Genomic DNA, 21672 nt, shown 5'->3' on the forward strand with positions numbered 1-21672 from the left:
TCATTCAGTTCACATTCCACAAGTGCCTTCTGCGTGCCAGCAAAGAGCTTGGCACTGGGACTCAGGGAGAAAGTTCAATCTGACCTCACTCGGCGTCCACTGCCCCCATCGTCCCCATTCTGGCTGTATGATCTAAATGTGCGCCCTTGAACTCTGCTCGCTGCCCCAACCCTGGGACCCCATTCTCAGGCCGGAATGATCCAGGCAGAAGCCCGCTCTGTACAGCCGCCTCTGTAGTGTGAAACTACGGGCAAAGCAGCCACTTGGGTTTCTGCCTCTCCCCAGTCTCTCCCCTCCCCTTCTCCTCTGCCTGGGATGGAAACTCTGTCACTCTGGGCTCACATGCTTGAGTCACAAGGCTGAGCGCCCAGCAGAAGAAGTAGTTCAAGGATATAACAGGCAGGAGGCCAGTGAAACAGAAATATAGCATTTCATTTTGCTCATTATGTGGCGGGTGTTCCTTTTTTGATGCCTAAGAAAGAAGCGCCAGGGCTTACTGTGCGCCCAGCCCTCCTACTTCTCCTTCCCACCTGGAATGGAGGCCTCACTCCCTATGTATCCTCGGCAGTGTTCCTTTCTGTATTCCGCTCAGGGCCCACGAAATGGGGTCTTAGTGTCTGCATCGCCCAGCACGTAGAGAGTTACGGGAACCGGCCGGCGATAAGGAGCTAATGCAGAGCAAATGAGCTTGGTGTCTACCAGCCGCCCCCCCCCTCCCCCCCCCGGAGCCCTTCCTGGCCTGGAGTCTCTGGCCCACTTAGGCCAAGGAGCGTGCTGGGGGCCCCCGTGGTTGATTGGCGCCTCGCGAGGAGGCTTCTCCTCTGGCCAGGCAGGTCGTTGGGTCTCATTGTCTAACTGCAGATTTCCATCTCTGATCTGCATGGGCAGAGAGAAAGTCCAGGCCTCCGAAAGGGAAAAATACAAGAGCGAGTCTAAGCCAAACCCCGCGTCCTCCTACTCCCTCCCGCTTGCTCCCATTCCTGAGGAAAGGGCAGGGCAGGTGTTAGACAGCCAGGGTGGCGGGGTATCCTTTCCCATTTTAGGCACGTCTCCTGACCCTCTGTGCTTCTGAGAGCAAGTTCCTGACTTCGGGTACAACCTCATCATCCTTGAAATTCAGGCTCGAGCCCAGGCCACTTTGAGATGCCCGGCCGGGGTGAATGAGAAAGAAACCGCTGCTCGGACCTCCTTCTTGCTGGATCCCGGAACAAGCCGCGCACAATCCCAGCCCTGTGATAACCGGCCAGCTTCCCTCTGCCGCCGCTCTGTCCTGGGTCGTGTCTGCAGAGCCTCACGGTCGCAGACTGGATCGCTATGAGCAATAGCTAACAACGTGCCGGACGCCGACCGTGTGTCAGGGACTGTGCTCTCTGTCCGCATCATCTCACTTAATTCATAACAACCCTGTAAGGTAGGTGGAGCCACTGATGCGGAGAGAAGTTAGCTAACTTGCCCAAGGCCAAGCAATTAGGGAGTGGTAGATCGAAATCCGCACTCAAGCAAGCTGACCTCAAAGCCTCCCTCGTACCCTCTCGTGTATGCGTGTGTGTGCGTGCGTGCTTTACGAACTATAAAGTAGTATACAATTATGAAGGGTTATTATTAGATCACTGGTAGTAGTATGAGCCAGGGGTGGGTATAAGGGATAGTCAGGGAAGATTTGTGTCTGACCATTAATCTGATTAACTATGGCTGAACTGTATTTCAGAGCTAATTGGAAACGTTAGAGTGTCTTGCGTTCTGACTCTGTCCGTCGGCGCAAAGACTTGAAATTTGGCTGAACAGAGATGCAGAGGACTCTTTCCAGGACTCCCAACCTGGTATTTACGGGATGCCGGTCTTAGCAACCCACAGAGAGGCCGGAATGGGTGGGAGCGAGCCACCATGTTGCCATGTGGTCTCGCCTTCCACGGCAACACCTCTCAGAGAAGGAGCCCCCTTCCCAAAGTCAGGGATCACTTATTGTGGGAGCACAGAGCAACGTCTAATTAGAGAGAGTCATTAACGGGCAATTAGCCCGTAATGAATGAATGGATATCTAGGCAATGATCATCAAGGCTGGGAGCATCACAAAAGGAGAGACGCCCAGACATTGTTTGTCTCCTGATAGATGTACACCCCGCAACCAAGGGATTCTTGCACACACACACCCCCCCCCCCCCCAACAAGTGAATGAGAGGAACCTGGATTTGATTCAACACTAAACGTAACTACACATACAAGAAATACGGGGACAGCGGAGTACGTTCAATGACATGATGATGATGCGATCGGCCAAATCCAGACGGTGAAACTCTACAGGACAAACCACCCAGTTTCTTTAGCAAAGCATGGCAAGAGAGAATTAAAGAGAAAAAGAATATAATTGAGAGTGACTTAAAAATCTGTAACAACCAATCACAACTTCTATGGACTTATTTGGAGCCAAATTAAAGAAAAGAGGAAAAACACGTACATGATTAATCAGAAAACTATGAATACCAACTAGGTATTTTATCACATTACGGAATTGTTATTTCTGTTTAGGTGCGATAATGATATATCTCTTTAAGAGTCCCGATCTTTTTGCTATGCCGTGTGTTAACTGTCTTGAAGTTAAATAAATAAAATTTTTTTTTTTTTTTAATTTTTTTTTTTTTTTTTTTAACATTTATTTATTTTTGAGACAGAGAGAGACAGAGCATGAACGGGGGAGGGGCAGAGAGAGAGGGAGACACAGAATCGGAAGCAGGCTCCAGGCTCTGGGCCATCAGCCCAGAGCCCGACGCGGGGCTCGAACTCACGGACCGCGAGATCATGACCTGAGCCGAAGTCGGACGCTCAACCGACTGAGCCACCCAGGCGCCCCTAAATAAATAAAATTTTAAACAATAAAGAAATAAAACAAAACAAAAAGAGTCTCTACCTTTACAGATGAAATGATAAGCTGAGTAGGATTTACGTAAAATAATCAGAAGGTTAGAAGGAACTGGAGGGATGTCTGATACGAGATGGGCCGTGAGCTGAGTGAAGAAACACTGGAGCTTGGGTACTTGGAGATTATTGTACACTATTGAATACATTACACCTCATCTTCTACGGCCAGATCCTTGGACAGGGGTAGGGCCATTACTACGGAGAAGAAAGCAACCCTCTCGAGGTTCTACCACAAGGTAGGGGAGGAGCCACACTCAATCTTCAGAGGCAAAATTCAGCACTTCCCCTCCTCCCCAGACCACCTTGGGCCGGACCTGAAAACTAGGAGTTTTTCCAATCCCATATTGAATTCAGCCTCCCACTACCCTGGGGTCTGGAAAAGAGGTAGCATCTCTACAAAGCAGCATCTGTGACGGCTGGGGCAAATGCCTTCTTGCCTTTCTGCCCCCAGGAGATGCCAGAGTAGAGAAGGGGAGGAGGGGAGAAGGAAGAAGGTATGGGAAGGAAGGCCCCAGAAGAGCCAAGCACCCAAGCCGGTGCTGAAGCCCAGCCCAGCCCAGCCCAGGGGCCCAGGCTGCAGCCAACCCCGCCTTAGGCAAACAGCTACCTCCTACGATGGTCCTTCCCTTAGCACTTCCTGGTGCTTCTGATCACAGGGCTCAAGGGGAGAGAGAGAAGATGGAGGGGGGAAAGGGAGGGAGAATTCAGAAAGGAGAGGGAGAGAAGGTACCGGGTGCCTGGAAAAGTCCTCGGGAAGGGCAGAAGGACAAGGGGAGAGCACCAGACCTGGCACATTCCAGGGCTCAAATCTGCCGAGGAAATAACTGAGTCAGAGAAAGATTAGAGAGAAGGAGAAAGAAAGAAGGAGAAAGCAGCAGTAGGGATTGAGGGAGAAAAGATGGAGCAGGGAAGGTTCCAGAGGCCCCCAGGAACATATAATCCGGGTCACCAGTCACCCAACCACCCACCCCTGCTCCCACAGTCCCGCACCTCCAGTGGCCCCAGCCACTGTGTTCCCCGCCCAGTGTTCCCAGGGGGAGTTCCCAGCCCTTCCCAGCCCAGGACGGGTGTGTGGGAGGCAGCTCCCGGACTCACCACATGGCCCGGAAGGTCCCTTTCCTACCTGCTAGCTGCCTGCTCCTGGAAGAGATACAGTGGACTGATCCACCTGCCTCCTGAGGGCGGAGTGCCAGAAGGGAGGCTCCACCTCAGACCGAGGGGCCAATCAAGGGAGCCGGAGAGCCGGCCCGGAGCCCTTTGGGGGCACACCGCTGAAGGGGACCCAGGGTTCACTAAGTATTCATCCAAGGTGCCCGTTCCATATTCATGCCCATGCTGGGCGGTCACGAGGTGACCGCCTCCCACCTCCTCACTCTCACTGACCTTCAGGGGCCACAAGGCCCAAGGTTACCTGGGTGTCAACCCACACCAAAGCCAGGGGGCAAGCAGGCATCGATGGGGGGCGGGGGGGTGGGGTGGCGGTGAACACTGACCCTTCAGGCACAGAGGCAGTGGCCCCACAAAACCCTCACTGACGCTCTGGGGCCCTCCCACTAATCCTGGGGCAGCCCTGACTCTGAAACTCAGATCCGGGCTCTGCCACTTGCTGGCCGCACCACCCAAGGCAAGCCATTGCACACCGCCGAGCGTCAGTCCCCGAGCTGCTGCGACCATCCTCTCTCTCAGCCTGCACCTCCAGAGCGTGGGGAGCGTGCACGGAAGGAGAAGTGCTCCGGGCTCCCGGAGGAAGCGCCGCTCCATAAACGCAAGGTATCACTCCCATAAAGGAGAGTTCCTGCCACACCTAGGAAGGAGGAGGCAGGTTTCTGCCAGGCTCTGCAAGCCAGCCCCAGTAAGGATAAGGCAGAGGACCAACCGGTCCCCCTGCCCGGGAGAGCCGAGGCGCCCCCAGCTCCATCAGAGGGAAGTGGGACAGGTTGGCCAGGAGGAGGAGGAGTGAGGAAGAAGAGGAAAGAAGGGACGGGGCGGGGAGGCGTGATCGGGACCTAGGATTTGTACCTGTGGGATGACTGGGGTTTCTCTCCCCATCCAGGGCTTGGCCCAACTCAGAGGAGCACGGAAGTCCCACCACATGGCTCCTTCTCCTTCACTCCCACAGGGAGGCAGCTGCGGGCTAGCGGGGCTTCTCGGCCTCTCCTGTGAGTCATAACATTAATAATAATCCCCAAGAGGAGCCCGGGTGGCTCAGTGGCGTAAGTGTCCGACTTCAGCCCAGGTCATGATCTCACAGTTCGTGAGTTCGAGCCCCGTATCAGGCTCGCTGTTGTCAGCCTGGAGATCCTCTGTCCCCCCCACCCTGCCCCTCCCTTGCTTGCACACACACACTCTCGAAAATAAACATTTAAAAAAATAATAATAATCTCTGACATTTGCAGAGTTTTTCACACACGTTGACTATTTTTCACTGTGCCTTCACAGAACCCAAAGAAGCCTTATGTTACTGGTCTGGGTCCTCAGGCGATAAACAATTGGGGCTCAGCAGATAGTGCGTGAGCTGAAGTTATACATCTTATGGAAGTGCCAATGTCCAGACAGGAGCCCTGTTTCTGAGGCCCAGAGACCGCCTCTCTCCCTGCCGGGCAGCCCAGGGCTTGACCCTCAAGGGTGTGGTGAAAGTAACGCAACCGGCTGGTCCTACAGGGAGGGGCCTCCTTGGCCCTATTCTCCTGTCACTCGGGGACCAAGAGTTAGGGACCCACCTCCAGACTGGGCAAGTTCAGGGGCCTCAGAGGTCAAAGGCGGATTGTTCTGTTGGCAAGCCCAGGGTTTCACTGGCAATGAACTCCCTTAAAAACTTAAGTGATGTCCACTCGTCTTGCTCTTTTTTTTATAATTTTTTAAAAATCTTTATTTATTTTGAGAGAGAGAGACAGAGTGTGAGCAGGGGAGGAGCAGAGAGAGAGGGAGACGCAGAATCCGAAGCAGGCTCCAGGCCCCGAGCCGTCAGCACAGAGCCCGAGGCGGGGCTCGAACCCATGAACCGTGAGATGATGACCTGAGCCCAAGTCGGCCGCTTCACCGGCTGAGCTGCCCAGGCGCCCCTCATCTTGCTCTTGATAGACAAAGAGTTCTCAGCCAGCCTGTTAAAAACTGTAAGGTCCCTCTGAGCTTTTGAGTTCTGACAAGGTCCAGTCTTGAGCCACTTCTCTCTGGGTCTGAGACACAAAAGACCTAAAAGTGATAGGATGCTGACTGGCAGGGGAAGGAAGAGAATTCAGAACCTTCCCTGGAAGCATGCGGGGAAGCAGGCAGAATGGACTAGACATGCTGCACCCCGGGGACCCTGAAAAAGCTCCCCCCAAGCAAGCCTGCTCCCAGACAGGAGACCAGGACAAACAGCGAGGCTAACACAAACCCCCAGCTCAGAGGGCGGAGTCAGGTGGGGCAGGCCACAAGGTGGGTGGGAACAAAACTCCCTTTCATCCTGCTCAGTGAACTCTTCCAACTCTGTGCCGAGAAAAGGCGCGACTCAAAGACCCTGACCACCCGAAGAACTTCTGTAATTATCTATGAAACACACTGACACTCCTCATAAGATCACCGCCGGAGGCCGGCTCTGGACTCGGTCTTGATGAGACCACCTACCTAGGAATCAGACAGAGACACCCCCCCCCTGGACTCCTTCCTTCCCCTTGGCCTCTCAAGGGTTAACCTACGGCCCACCCCCAGCCCCCATTCCCAGCCAGGCCAGGAAAACAGGATGGCTGGGGCAGCTGGTAGGGGGGTGTTTAGCTTGGCCTCTGCCCAGCATGCAGACAACTCCCCTCAATGTACAGACACCCAGGCTGGGCCCCTTGAACGGAGTCCTTCCCTTCCTCCCCGACCCGAGAAAGGCTCTAGAGAAGGCCTCTCTTGGCAAGAGGGGGTGGGGGAAGGCTATTTTTCAGGATTAGGGGACAGTCTGGAGGACGAGCCCGTCTCTCAAGTGCATCTTTGAAGCTTCAGTAGGCAGCTACACCCTTCTCTGCTCTCTGCCAGAGCGACTGGGGATCGCAGCTCCAGGGACGGCAGTGCCAGGGATATGGTGCCAGTTTCGACGAGGGAAGACAAAAGTGACCTTGAGAGAAAGCTGATAGACAAGGAGCCATGTCATTCCCTCCTCCCCCTTTTCTATCTGGGCAGTAAGGGCTGAGCCCCCAGGGAGAATGGAAGGGCCATCTATTCTGAGCATGTAATGGGGGTAATGGGGCCAATATGACATCTGTACCTTCCTTCAATCCTCCCTCGACCCGCACCATGGCCACCGTTCTACCACAGTCCTCTGTCACCTGGCCTCAGCTAAGAGGTACCTCTAAGGTGTTCCAGGGCAAAAGCCCTCACATATGGGGATGATTCAATGTAAACTTCTCTAGTGTCAGGCAGGGCTTTCTAAGGGGTCCTGCCACCTAATCCCTCATCTGGTCCCCTACGCCCTACCCATAATGCTTCTGCCTCCAGTCACCAACTCAACTCTATCCCTGAAGATTTACCCTAGGTCTTGGATTCCCAACCTCACCTCCTGAGCCCCTGAAATAGCTCTGAGTATGTCATCAGAAACCCCCATTACCTGCAACAACATGGATGGAACGAGAGTGAATTATGCTAAGCGAAATAAGTCAGAGAAAGACAAATCTCACATGACTTCACTCATATATGGAATTGAAGAAACAAAACAGATGAACATAAGGGAAGGGAAGCAAAAATAAGATAAAAACAGAGAGGGAGACAAACCATAAGAGACTCCTAAATACGGAGAACTAACTGAGGGTCGCTGGAGGGCTGTTGGGTGGGGGGATGGGCTAAATGGGGGATGGGCATTAAGGAGGACACTTGTTGAGATGAGCGCTGTGTATTATAGGTAAGGGATGAATCACTGAATCTATTCCTGAAATCATTATTACAGTACATGTTAACTAACTTGGATTCAAATGGAAAAAAATGAATACTCATTAAAAAAAAAAAGAAAGCCCCATAACCAATCAATCTTCCCTGTCCATGATATAGTCTAAATTAAACATGAGTATACATGAGTAGAGCTTAAACATGACCCAGCGACCTGCCTGAGCCATGTTATCCCCAGTCCCACTGCCCTGGAGATGAACGTGTGCTCCTGAATTTGTCTCCCTGCTCTCTCCAGATGCGGATTCTACCACGCCCTGACTCACGGGCCTTCATCGTATCTCCATGCCTATGGGATAGAGGATACACTTCCTAGCTCAAAATACAAGGCCTTCTACAATCCATCCCCAGTGTATTAGTCCAACAGGATCTACTACCACCCTACAACCAAAAGCGTAGATTTTTTAAAATATGTTTATTTATTTCTCTTAGAGAGTGTGAGTGGGGGAGGGGCAGAGAGCGAGAGGGAGAGGGAGGATCTGAAGCAGGCTCTTCGCTGCTGGTGCAAAGCCCGACACGGGGCCTGAACTCACATAACCGTGGGGTCACGCACGGAGCCGAAGTTGGACGCTCAACCAACCGAGTCACCCGGGTGCCCCTAAAAGCACAGATTTGGGTGGCTCAGTTGGTTAAGCATCCGACTCTCGATTTCAGCTCAGGTCGTGATCTCATGTTTTGTGAGTTCGAGCCACACATCAGGTTTCTCACTGACAGTGTGGAGTCTGCTTGGGATTCTCTCTCTCTCTCTCTCTCTCTCTCTCTCTCTCTTTCTCCCTCTCACTCTGCACATTCTCTCTCAATCTCTCCCTCTCTCTCAAAAATAAATAACCTTAAAAAAAAAACCCATAGATTTTCTGTTAAGTGTTCTGAGTCATTGATGCCAGAGGAATTCAGTGGAAAGAGAGGTCATTTCCAGCTAGGGCCATCAGGCCAGACCCCAAGGAAGGGGCACGTGTGCGCGTGCACGTACGTGTGTTAGAAAGTGTTTTCGCAGAATCACCAGCGGACCAGCTTACACGTAGCTCTACTTTCTTCCCTCTACTTCTCCCCACCGTGGGCTTGTCAGCATGAAGGACATACATTTGCAAACCCTCATGGGTGCACGAAATGCTTTTCTGCGCTTGAAGATTTGTGGGACTCCAGGCGTCCAGGAACAGAATCAGACTGGACCAGAATCACAAAAGCTAGCAACGGTCTGAGAGGAGCCCCTGCTGATGCTGGACCAGAGAGATGAAGAGAGTGGGGTCTGGAGAGGCTTCCTCCATGGCTCCTGGCAGGCGGTTTGCTGGGGTGGATTCCATTTCACCTCCCCTGAGTATGCTGCTCTCCCAAATGACCAGCGCTAGGAGGAAAGAATTCTAAGAAGCTCACGTCTTTCTGGACTCCCAGACTTTTCAGTTTGGATCTTTGGAGGGAAGGGTGTGAGAAGAGTTAAGGAAAAAAAAAAAAAATCCAACCCCCTCTGCCTTCTGTGATTCTGGCCACTCCATGTTCTACATCACTAGCCAGGCAGGGGAGTGGAAGAGAGGCCTGGCCTTGGAATGAAGGGACAGAGGACCAGACCAGACTAACGGACGCCGAGACTAGCCAGCTCTCCCTTCCCAGGCAGCATCTCGAGCCAGAGAATGATGAGGCCAGAGCCAAAGCGGTAAGAGGGAAGGGCATCAGGAAAGGAAAGACGTAAATTACTGCTGTCCCTAGCTCTACCACGAAACCCCCTTCCCAGTGCCGTAGTCTCGTCTCCAGGCCATATCATAACTCATCCGGTGGAAGGCTCCCACTGCACACTCATCCTGAACAGGGTCCTTGCGTGTGGTGAGACCGAGAGAGACCCCCAAATGGAATCAGAGCGGAGAGGTGAGGGGAGCAAGCGAGAATGAGGATGAGGAAAAAGAAAGAGAATGAATGAATGGGTCCTTGTTGGGATTAATTTTCAAGGAGCAAACAAAAGCAATTAATGGGGGAAGATGGGCTCCCCGGGCCTGGCTGTGGTTAAGGGAGGCCACCTGGGTGACTGGGTCCTGGCCGTCTGCAGGGCGATTAGAAAGAAGGTGAGAGGCTGCCCACTGGAGGACAGTCCACGGGAAAGGGCTGTGAGCGTGCTCCACAGGGAGGGAAGGATGTAATCTGGAAGCGTGTACCAGAGTGATTACGCGTTGTGTCGGTGAACAACGCACACACCCAGAGACCTAGCGGGGCAGCTCCGTCAACCGTCACTGGCCAGAAAGCCATCCCGAATGTATAGTGTTTGCCAAACCCTTGAGAACAAGAAGTCATACCACGATGGGTAATGAGGAGTATGTGCCCGCTCTACACCGAGCACAGGATATTCTACAGGTCTTCCTTCCGTCCAAATGACAAACAACTATTGTCCACCCCGTTTTACAGGTGATGAAACTGAGCTTCCAAGAGGTTAAGGGTCCAGGAGAGAAGATTTGCCCTAAGTTCCCAAGGACCTACGTTTCCATCGCAGCTCTACAACTTAAAACAAAAAAATTTTTTTAATGTTTATTTATTTTTGAGAGAGACGGAGACAGAGCTTGAGCAGGGGAGGGGCAGAGAGAGAGAGACACACACACAGAATCCAAAGCAGGCTCCAGGCTCTGAGCTGTCAGCACAGAGCCCGACGCGGGGCTCGAACCCACGGACCGTGAGATCATGACCTGAGCCCAAGTCGGACGCTCAACCTCCTGAGCCACCCAGGTGCCCCACGGCTCTACAACTTTTCAACCATGAGACCCAACGATGTCACCTTGGACGCACCACATAACATCTCCCCACCGCACCTTCATCATCTGCAAAACAGGGATACTACCACGTCCTTCCCAGCTTGCTGTAAAAATTAAGATAATTTATAAGTATAAGCTCCTAGCCAGTGCCGGTAAGTGCGCACACTGAGTGTTCAGTAAATGTTTGTCCTCCTCCCCGCCCCCTGCCTTCCAATAAGATAATCGAGTCGTCCAATCAACAGACAGTGGAGTGTCCGATGTGTGAAAAGGGGGAAGGAAAGAGAATTTATGGAGGCCCCTTTTCATGCCAGTCGCTAGGTCTTGAGGGTAGGTGTGGAGATGAACAAGGACAGAGTGCCTGCCTTCAAGCAGGAGTTTACAACCTAGCAAGCCAAGCCCATAAGTAACTTAGTGCCAGGATGTGCTGAGAGCTGTGTGAGAGACAGCGCGACCAAAGACTAGAAAGGGGTAGGGAGGCCAGATGCAGGAAGAGAGCTAGGACTTCTGTGGGGGCCTCAGGAAGGTTCTGAGAAGAGGTCACATGGCTTCCGTGCCTCGTGAAGGGCTGGATTTGGAATGGAAATGAAGGGGTAGGGTTTCTTACCGCCTCTCCAGAGGCAGCCACGCAGGGGATTCATGAGAGACCAGTAGTTTTCTTTCCAGGGCGGGAGGAACAAAGGTGATGCAAATTCTCTGCTGATCCTCTCCTGAGAGGTGGAGTCTGTTCCTTCCCTGGGCATCAGGGCAGGTCTGCGGCTCTCGGTTGGACCCACAGAATGTAACAGAAGTGGGGTTGTGTGAATTCTGAGGCTTGGGCATAAGAAACCCCAAGGGGTGCCTGGCTGGCTCAGTCAGGGGAGCATATGTGATTTTCGATCTCGGGGTTGTGAGTTCGAGCCACACGTTAGGCGTACAGATTACTTTAAGAAAAGAGTTTCTGGGGCGCCTGGGTGGCTCGGTCGGTTGGGGTTGAGCGGCAGACTCTTGATTTCGTCTCAGGTCATGATCTCATGATTCCTGAGATGGGAACTGACAGCACGGAACCTGCTTGAGATTCTCTCTCTCTCTCTCTCTCTCTCTCTCTCTCTCTCTCCCTCTCCCTCTGTCCCACCCCTGCTCATGCTCTCTCTCTCTCAAAATAAATAAACTTTAATATAAATAAAGAAGGGGCACCTGGGTGGCTCAGTCGGCTGAGCGTCCGACTTCGGCTCAGGTCATGATCTCACGGTTTGTGAGTTTGAGCCTCGCATCGGGCTCTGTGCTGACAGCTCAGAGCCTGGAGCCTGCTTCAAATTCTATGTCTCCCTCTCTCTCTGCTCCTCCCCTGCTCACGCTCGGTCTCTCTCTCCTTCAAAAATAAATAAAAACATTAAAAAAAATTTTTTTTAAATATAAATAAAGAAAACAAAAGAAAGAAGGTTGAAAAGAAAAAAAAAAAGCCTGAAGCTTCCACGTGGATCTCTTGGAATACTTTCCCGGGACACTCACCCTCTTGGAACCAGCTGCCACGTCCCCAAGGCAAGTCCAGGCCACGGGAAGAGGCTACATGTAGGTGCTCTGTTAACAGCCCCAGACACACACACACACACACACACACGCACACACACACACACACGCCTTCCATGGGGTCTGGCCTCATGGCCTCAGCCAGAAAGTGACCTCTCCCTCTCCTGAATTCCCCTGGCACCAATGACAGCCGGGTAAGAAGCCACCTTGCCTGTCTGGCCCAGTCCAGCCTTCAGATGACTACAAGGGCAGGAGACACCCAGGCAAGCCCCCGCTGAGCCCGGTAACCCAGAGAACCCTGAGAGGTAACAATACATTACTGCTCTAAGCCACTACATTTTGGGGAGATCGATAGCGAACCAGAGGACAAGGCCTCTATTTCACTAACTTGGGCTGTTACTGGGCAAGTTGGAGCCAGGGTCACACTAGAGATGGGTGAGACAGAGGCGCGGAGGAACTGTACTTTGGGCCAAGGAAGGGAGGGAACCAGTTGAACATCCCCTGCCTGCCCCCCCCAGACTCCAGCTTCCTCCCCACCTCAGCTCTTCTCAGCACTGTGCCAGATCTATATGACTCATAATTCACTTCACCCCGCTGGGAAATAGCTGGGGGGAAAAAAATCAGTAACATATAAAGATGTTCATAGCACAGCTATTCATAAGAGCAACAAATTGGAAACAACCCAAATTCCCAGTAATAAGAGAAGAGCACTCCAGTAATGAAGTAACCTGACGGAATTATTTATAGCTATTTAAAATGACAAATGTATGGGCCATTGGCATACCTGGAAGTATCTGTGTAAAATAACGTTATACACAAAACAACGCGTGACACAGGACGATGGCCACACGCTAACTACAACTGTGAAATACAGAGACGAGGAAGGGCCAGTGGAATAAGGCGTACATTTTAGCATTCACTTACACACTTCTCGAAAAAGCAGGTGTGACTTTCCAAAAAGGCACCAATTCAACCTCACAAATCCTAAAAACGGGGTCACGACTGCATGGGAATTAGGAGGCGACATTTTGAAGATAGGGACATGCTCTCTGTCACCCAGGGACAAAACCCCAGGTTGAGGGGAGGCCCCTGGATGTGACAGGGGTGGAGTGAGCAGGGCTGCGGCATCTCCTCAGCAGGGTAGCTGAATGTTAGGAAACAAACCCTCGTGTTTGCTGACTCAGTGCAAGGAGAAGGACTCACACAAAAGCCACCCATTATCCCATAATTATTGTCTCTCTCGTGCCTGCAATTAACGGCTGTCTGAGAGGCGGCTGCTGGGGTAAATAAATGTTCACCCGCATTAGAGTCAATCAGCCAGCTGAAGCGCCAATTAACGAGCCCACTGCAGAGACACTTGGGGACCCAGCGGCGACTGTGGGGAGGAAGGGGACAGGACGAGATAACACAGATCTTGGACACACTCCTACTGCAGAAGCAGGGAAGGGATGCTTACAGCAACATCCTGAGCCCCGGGGTAGAAGCTGGTCTTGCCCCAGATGAGCCAGCTGGGTAAGCAGGTGCTCCGACCCCCCAGTGCCAAGTCAGGGGGGTCTGCGTGCATTCGTGTGTCTGTGAGCAAAGGTTCCTGGGAGCTGCTGCAGCTCCCACATGGGGCAGCCCTGGGCCTGTGGGGGGTGGGGGTGGGGTGTGAGGGGAAAGAGCTGCAAGAGAAGGCTCAGAGGTGCTGAGGTGCTGTCACCTCCTGAGTTATGGAGGAGGACAGAAACGCGGGGCACAGAGAGGAAGCAGGCAGGGAGCCATCTTGACTGACTTAGGCTGAAACTGACTTATGCTGGCCTTTGGCTGGCTATTCTCCTTACACCGCAAGCTCAGAAACACAGGAAAGAAGCTCACATCAGAGCTTGGTGTCCAACCAAAAGATGATCCTTTTGTCCCGAGAAGGGCAGGAGAGCACGTGGCTGACAGCAGCCACCCCACGTCCTCTCCCAGGGATTTGGAGAAGACAGGAGTGCCCTGTAGTCCTGCATGGCATGCCCAGTGCCCGGCCACTGTGCTACACCAGCCAGCCAGGCCCTCTCTCCATGGACCTTAGCCAGCAGACCTCAGGCTTGGGGACCAGAGCCCCCAGAAGATGCCTACCAGGCATCAGGGAGCCTCTGAGGTCAGAGGGGAGGAGCATGCATGTCAGAGGTAATCTGGCCCAGCGGTTCTCAATCCTGCCTTCACACCAGAATTACCCAGAGAGCTTTTATTATTTTTTTTATTTTTAGTGTTTATTTATTTTTGAGAGAGAGCAAGCACGCATGAGCGGGGCAGAGGCAGAAAGAGAGAGGGAGACACAGAATCCGAAGCAAGCTCCAGGCTCCGAGCTGTCAGCACAGAGCCCGACACGGGGCTCGAACTCACAAGCCACAAGATCATGACCTGAGCCAAAGTCGGACGCTTAACTGACTCAGCCAAACAGGCACCCCTATTTTTTTTTTTTTAATGTTCATTTATTTTTGAGAAAGAGAGAGAGAGAGTGCAAGCAGAGGAGGGGCAGAGAGAAAGGGAGACACAGAATCTGAAACAGGCTCCAGGCTCTGAGCTGTCAGCACAGAGCCCGACGTGGGGCTTGAACTCACAAACTGCGAGATGGTGACCTGAGTTGGACACTTAACTGACTGAACCACCCGGGCGCCCCACCCAGAGAGCTTTTAAAATACTAATGCCTGGCACATAGACCATAGACCAAGACCATGACACCATAGACCAACTTGATGAGGTGGAGGCCCAGGCACAGGCAAGGAATGAGTCTCTGATGGTGTGCCACAGAGGTCTGTTGCGATCCTTTTGTGTTCCACGTGTTCATCCATGGTTGGCACAAAGCCTCAGAAGGCAAGGCTACCAGATTTGCTACTGACAAAGCCAGGCTGGGCGGCTAACACACCTACGGCAGAATCAGCATTCCATATACCGGAATAAGGGCCTCACGTCAACAAAACGATATAGCTCGTAAATGTAAAACCCCACATGTAACATCAACAAGATTCTAACTGTACATACAAGCCCCAGGTTTTGAAGTATGCTCAAGAGCATGTTACTAAGAAAATGGGGGAAGTGCACAATCTATGTTTTCCTAAAGTGCATGAGTGTTTTAGAAAAACCGTATTATTGGCATGCCAAGAGGCAGGCAGAGAACACAGACTATCTTAGAAATAGTTTTATGTCTGTCCCTAGGAGCCTGGTCAGTAGGACTCATTGTGAGATCTTGGAAGACAGGATTCTTCCCCCCGTGACCCTCCTTCCTACCCCAGGCTGAGTAATGCAGGGCAGTACTTTGCAAATTTCAATGTACGTATGAGTCACCCGGGAGATCCTGCCAAACGCAGATTTTTATTCAGTAGGTTGGAAGTGAGGCCTGAGATTCCACATTTTTAACAAACTCTCAGATGATGTCGACGCTGCTGGTTCACGAAGAGCAAAGATTTGGAGGGTCTCAGAGGTTTGCCTTGAAACCAGGCCTTCTGGATATGCCTGGGGCACCTGCGTCCCTTGCCCTGTAGGCCTGGGAAGTGTCAGAGCTGGATTTGGAGGTAAGGAAGGCCCCGACCGTACATGCTCAGCTCACTTGATAAGCAAGTGCATCGGGATGAACGGAGAAGAGTAAAAGTGACCCAGTGAGAGAGAAAAGACTTCCCGCTAACTCACACATCACATCATTTATGTAGGAGAGAGGAGGTCTAAACAGCTCTCCGCGGGAAAATAACCTGAGGATTCCAGCACAGTGAGCTCAATTTAAACAGCAGTGACTCACAAACTTAGTCTGAGGTCATAGAAATAGATTGTCAAGGGGCGCCTGGGTGGCTCAGTCGGCTAAGCGTCTGACTTCGGCTCAGGTCACGATCTCGCGGTCCGTGAGTTCGAGCCCTGCGTCGGGCTCTGTGTTGACAGCCTGGAGCCTGTTTCGGATTCTGTGTGTCTCCCTCTCTCTGACCCTCCCCCGTTCATGCTCTGTCTGTCTCTGTCTCAAAAATAAATAAACGTTAAAAAAAAAAAAATTAAAAAAAAAAAAGAAATAGATTGTCAAGTAGGGGGCATCGGAGGCCTGTTGAATAGACCCTATCTGGAGTATTGTGTTCAATTCTAGACAGTTTATTTTAAGAGAATGAAAGCTACCATGTGCCAAGTGACTTCCAGTTGCCAGGCCCTGTTCTAAGCTTTTTACATGTGATAATTGGCTTAATCCTCTCAACAACCCTATGAGGTAAGTGCCATCACTATTCTTATTTTACAGGTGCATAAAACTAAGGCTCAGAGAGGTTAGGATTACAACCAGGGTCACACAGCTGGCGAGCGTGAAGTCAAGTGCGGGCCGAGGCAGAGGACCCCAGAGCCTAGGTTTTTCCTGCTGTGTCCTAATGTCTCTCCACGCTTGCCTGACTCTTGAAACCAAAGGATCGAGACAAGTTTACCAAAGGGTAGAAGACCAACTTGAGATCAGCATTAAGGAAGGCTACACGTTGGAGCCGTCTACCAGGGCCCAAGGCTGCTTCACACGGGAGTGCTCCTAGTCACCGGGGAATACAGTGATCATGCGTCTGGGAAGGTGACTGCTATCTGGGAGGGGGGCTGGACCAAATGAAAGGTTGCTTCCAAAGCTGAGACTCCGGGTCGCTCTCCTGTCTCGGTCTCCCGGTCTAGAAAAAACAGACTCTGACACCCGAGTACAGTGTTTATAATGAGCTACATTTAGCCTGGACCTGCCCACAGATTCTGGCGCATGTGACGGAGAGAAAAATGACAGCAATGCCCAGACTACAACCTGCCCGGGATGGCTGAGAAATTGAGCCAAAGGCAGGCTTGTGGGAAATATGCAAATGAGCTTCTGCGGCCATCCCCTTCCCCTGACTTGTCATCCGGCAAGGTTCTTGCGGGAGCGATGAACTCCTCTAAGCTGGCTGAAAAGAGCTTGCTCCTTCTCGAAGAAATATGAAAAATACACAGTCATCCTCAAAAAGAATGAAAGAGGCTCAGCACTGCCTAACCCAAACTAGACTGTGGGCCAGCACCTTATCTGCATCATCTGAGCGCCCCAGCACGAGGGACAAAGCCACGATGCGTCCAAGGAGAAACGCAGAGAAGGATGCAAAAGGTGACATCAAACTCTACCTACAAATCCTTCGGCCGATGGCTGGGAGACAGCGATCCCGGCTCTGAGCCAGAAAGTGGAGAGATCTGAGGTCTCAGCCCACCCAAAGCTTTGGGCTGAGAGCAGCTTCGCATCTTACCGCCTTGCAAGTTGCCGCATCCCCAAGCATACTGCCCGGGGAAGGTGGGGGAAGGTATGATCAAGTACCCGCTGGTTCACGGCAGTGTGCTAATCGCCGTGGGGAGACACAAATTTATCAGAGGGAAGGACATATGTGAATGACAACATTTCAGAACCACTTCTCTTTCCAACTGGCCGTTTCAACCAATAAAAGACACTTTAAAAATACATATAACTTAATAAGTGTAAGTGTTGATAACTTGGCCTTGGTCCTGACAACACCAGATTTGGAAGACGCCGGGCCCAACCGAGATGCTTCCCGTTCAGATCCAACAAAGTCTTTTCTGGGGTCTGGGCGCTCTCTGTGTCGCTGTGGCTCACCTGCTGGGCCTCCAGAACAGCTGGCCGGAGGCGGCCCATCGAAAGGCACACACTCTCCATCTGTTCCCCCAGAGCTCTTGGTCTCTCCTTCGTCTTCCTGCTTTCGTCCCATGGGGGATCTGCCGCCCCGAGGCAGGTCTGCGGGGTCTCCCTGTTTATCCCCCCACCAAAGCCTGTATGCGCTCTGCCCGTGGTCCAGCCTCACCCACAGTACAAGTCCTACAGAGCCAGTGGTCCCACAAAGTGAGCCCCGTGATAAGGATACCGGGGCCGGGTGGAAACATTCGGGAGCAGCAGACAGGGGAAAAGAAAGGAACAGGTCAAGCCCACTTTGCAGGCTGCTGCTGGAGGGTTAGGTTGGGCCTGAATGAGGACAGAGGGTTTCTGGACTCAGACAAGGCCTGTGCCACAAAAGGAAGCCATGTATGACTGCTGGAGGAACTGGCCCCGTTAGGTAACAACCCCCCACCCCCCTTCGGCTGTGTGTGGAGGAGGGAGTGGTAAGGACCGGCACTCTCTCCTTCCCCCTCCAGCCCAGCTCAGCCTCTAAGCCTCTGCCTCAGCAGTTTGGTGGCTTGCTTTCTGCATGATCTGAAGGGCCCCTTGGTCAGACCAGGAGCGGCCAACGGTCCCTCCCTATATGCACATGAACATGCTAATAACACATGCACACCACCCCCCACCCCACTGCCCCCGGTAGTGGCAGCCCCCCTCCCCCCCCCACCTCTCCCAGGACACAGGTTCCGGGCCCCTAGGGAGAGGAGGCCAGCCGGGCGGTCCTGAGCGGCCACGAATGAGCCATGACTGTTGGGGGGGGAGGGGGGGGCGCCACGACAAAATGGAGCCAAAAGAATAATCACAAGCTACCCCTCCCCCCATCTCCATGATCTCACTGCTAATGTATTTGCATTCAAACTTGGGTCACACCAGGGGTCAGGAGAGGGCTCCGGCAGGAAATGTGGAAACGGCCACAGATTCTAATTCTGATTCTCCCCCCACCGTTCAATGTGGTCTTGAGTAAGTGGCCATTGGCTCAGAACTGCAGGTTCTTCGCAAAAAGAGGGCACCAAAAGTCACCCTGGACCAGCTAGAAGGAATATGGTATATAGCTTGTCGGGTACGTGCAGAACGTGCGGGCACAGCGACAAGGGGGACCCTATAGGCTACTCTTACAGCTTCACAGTGTGAATCAGTTTATCTTCAGGCAAGGCACAGTCTCCCTGCATGATCCCAAGCCACTGACTCTCCTTACTGGGAACCCATCTCCCCAGCCTCCGTTCACCCAGCCTCGGACAGAAACTTCCATCCCACTCGAGTTCCGGCAGAATTCCTGGTCACCCACCCACCGGCCTGGCCTGACCCGTTACAAAGGCACCAAGAGCCTGAGATCGGGAGCCTGGACAAGATACCTCTGACCGTTCTCATTTTTACCGTTGGAAGTGTTGACATTCAAATCAGTGGGTGCTGAAGAAATTAAAGGCCAGCCCAGAGAGACAGGCCAAGCTCGAGGCGCCCCCTGCCCCATCGCCTCTAGAGCCGCAGGCCCTGTGCCACCGGCCCCACCACGCTACCCCGCAGCCCCCTCTTGGCCACCTGGTGCGTTGGGCAGCTTTCTGTGCAGTGGAGTGACGTGTGGAAGCTGGAAAGGGAATACACCCGAACGGAAAGGAAGTGCCTCTCTGCTATAAATGCCTGGCCCGCGCTTCTGTTTGCAAAGGGCAAAGTCTGCGGTGGGAAGGGACTGAACTGCACCCATCTTCTAAGCCCCTACACATGGAGAAACCAAGTTCTGAGGGGACTGAGAGGCTAAATTCTCACAGCAGGGTTGAGAACAGAACCGAGCAGTATGGATTCTGCCCCCTGCTCCTGATTCTTATTGCGGGCCTTATCTTGGATTGATCACAGTAAATATTTATGGAGCGGGGGGGGGGGGGGGCGGGTAGGATTCTGCCTGAGTATTCCAGAGCCCCTCGTGTCCTCCCCTCTCCGGCCACTCCCAGCCTCAGCCGCCTGGTGCTAAGCTCTCCTTCAGCAGAACCTACTCTGCGGTCAGGTCCGCGCTTGGCAGGCCTCCTGCTGACTATCATTTCTGTGGCGGCACAGGAGGTAGAATTAAAAGCTGGCTTCTCAGGGGACTGGCTTAAGTCTTTCCTGTCAGAAAATCTGAGGACTTTAGGCATGGCCCCAGGACCCCGACACGGAATCTTTCCTCACAGCCCTACCCAGCCCAGCTCAGTAACCAGAAAAGTTCCTTGTTCAGCCAGGCCTCCCTCCCCGCCGCCCGCCGCCCTCCCAGACTTACCCCCTCGCAAATGCTGAGGGAGCACCCAGGCTGCTTCAGACTCAGTCTCATCTTTCGACAGCCCTCCTCAGTCACCCAGCCGCTCCCATCCCTGTGACAACGGACCAGACGCACGGAGTTCTGCGCTCGGCTCCGGGCCCTCAGTTTCCTCGAGGCGGCTGCGACAGATCCTTCTGGGCATTGAGATCCCAACGGGCAGAACTGAGATCCCAATTTCTCCCCAAGAAGAACCCTCCAGCTCCTCTCACCGCAGCGGGATCAGCACACACAGGGGTGCCTCACGCACCTGAGCCACAGAGACCCCGGGTCAAGCCTTGGCTCTGTGACCCTGGGCAAATCGCATGTGCAGCAACCGCTGATCTGTGAGCTTGGGCAAGCCACGTGACCCCTGAGCTTCAGTTACCTCTGGAGCTGTGAGGATCCAACCAGAAGGTGGGAGGAGCCCGAGGCCCCACGCACACCTGAGGGAGCGTGTTTCTCAGCGCTTGTCACGCTGAAGGCAGTGGGTGACCCGCCGGTGGGCGTGAAATCAACCTGAGAAGCCAAAGCTTTTTTTTTTTTAACAAAACAGGCCAGACTAAACGAAAATCTAACAGGAAGCTGGTGTGCACCACACAGAGTCAGGGTAACACAGACGTGTCGGCCGGTTCTGTGGGAGAAGGTATTTCTACTGGTCGCAGTCACAATTTCCAATTAGGCCTTACTTTGAAAACTTTCTTGCAGACGGTCCCACTTACAAAAACTTGCTTCCAGCCCTCAGCAGATTGGGATGGTAAACTCTTGAGGGTGAAAGTCACGTCTCTAGGTCCTCAAGGATTCCAACCCTCCCGCCCCCATCCCCTGCCGCAGGGGCCCCAGATACAAGCCCTTGGTGGCTGGAAAGCATTCACGGAATAGAAAATCAGCACGGAAGGAGAGCGGGAAGCCGCCATTGACGGAGACAGCCACTGTCCCAAACAATGTCCCTGGAGGTCTGTGTTAGCACCTCCATTTTACAGATGAGGAAACTAGAGCTCAAAGAGGTGACGTCGTCCAGGAGGGGGGGGACCAGGATTGAGATCGGGGTTTGGCTGGTCCATGGCCTCCCCTCTGGATCTCACTGCCTGGGAGATGCTGCCCGGCCCTATCGTATCTTCCCAATGTCCTGCATTGGCCAAGAGGATTCATCCCACAAAACACACACACTCACACACGCACGCACCTGCACGGCAGGAAACAACACATCCTTTCCTACCTGCCTTTCTCGGGCTTTCCCAATCCCATGAGGGAGACTGGAGAGGGCTGTGCTGGGGGCATCAGGGATTTGTCTTCGTCTTGGTCCCGCCCTTGTCCTTCTCTGCCTCTTTGAGGCCGATTCCCCCCAGCTCCCCTCCCCCTCCCCCAATACCAGCTAACTGGTTACCCAGGCAACCCAGCTGGGAGGCTGCCAGTTACCACGGCAACCCAGCATGGCCGCCAGGCTGCCTTGCTGTGGAAGGTCAGGGGACCAGTCAGGCGACAGAGCCCTGGGATGTTGCCGGCAGGACTGGCCGGGGCCGGGCCTACGTGCCTGAGGGAATTAAGTTCCTGCTGTCAAAGGACCACGTCCCGGTCTCCCTGAGGCGGGTCCCCCAGCTCAGCAGTTAGGAGGCACCAGCCACCAGCCGGCCTCCACCCCCACCCATCGCCCCATTGCCCTAGCCTCATCCCTGCAACCTTTTCTACGGGAGTTTGGAGGGCTTCTC

The 21672-nt window shown here is 53.2% G+C and overlaps 1 protein-coding gene across 14 annotated transcripts in view; it reads right to left on the bottom strand.

Moving 5' to 3' along the window:
- Window positions 1-21302, bottom strand: part of PLEKHA6 (pleckstrin homology domain containing A6) — a 111365-nt gene extending 90063 nt beyond the window's left edge. For all 14 annotated transcript variants that reach the window (XR_006198696.1, XR_006198695.1, XM_042924680.1 and 11 more), the window contains exon 1: window positions 21183-21302. Coding sequence is in view for 12 of the 14 variants with exons in the window: in XM_042924680.1 (XP_042780614.1) it covers window positions 21183-21244 (62 nt within the window). In the remaining 2 variants the exon portion in view is untranslated. The remainder of the gene's footprint in view (window positions 1-21182) is intronic.
- Between the last annotated feature and the right edge of the window lie 370 nt (window positions 21303-21672).

The sequence above is a fragment of the Panthera leo genome, chromosome F3 (assembly GCF_018350215.1).
Source record: "Panthera leo isolate Ple1 chromosome F3, P.leo_Ple1_pat1.1, whole genome shotgun sequence".
Taxonomy (NCBI): Eukaryota; Metazoa; Chordata; class Mammalia; order Carnivora; family Felidae; genus Panthera; species Panthera leo.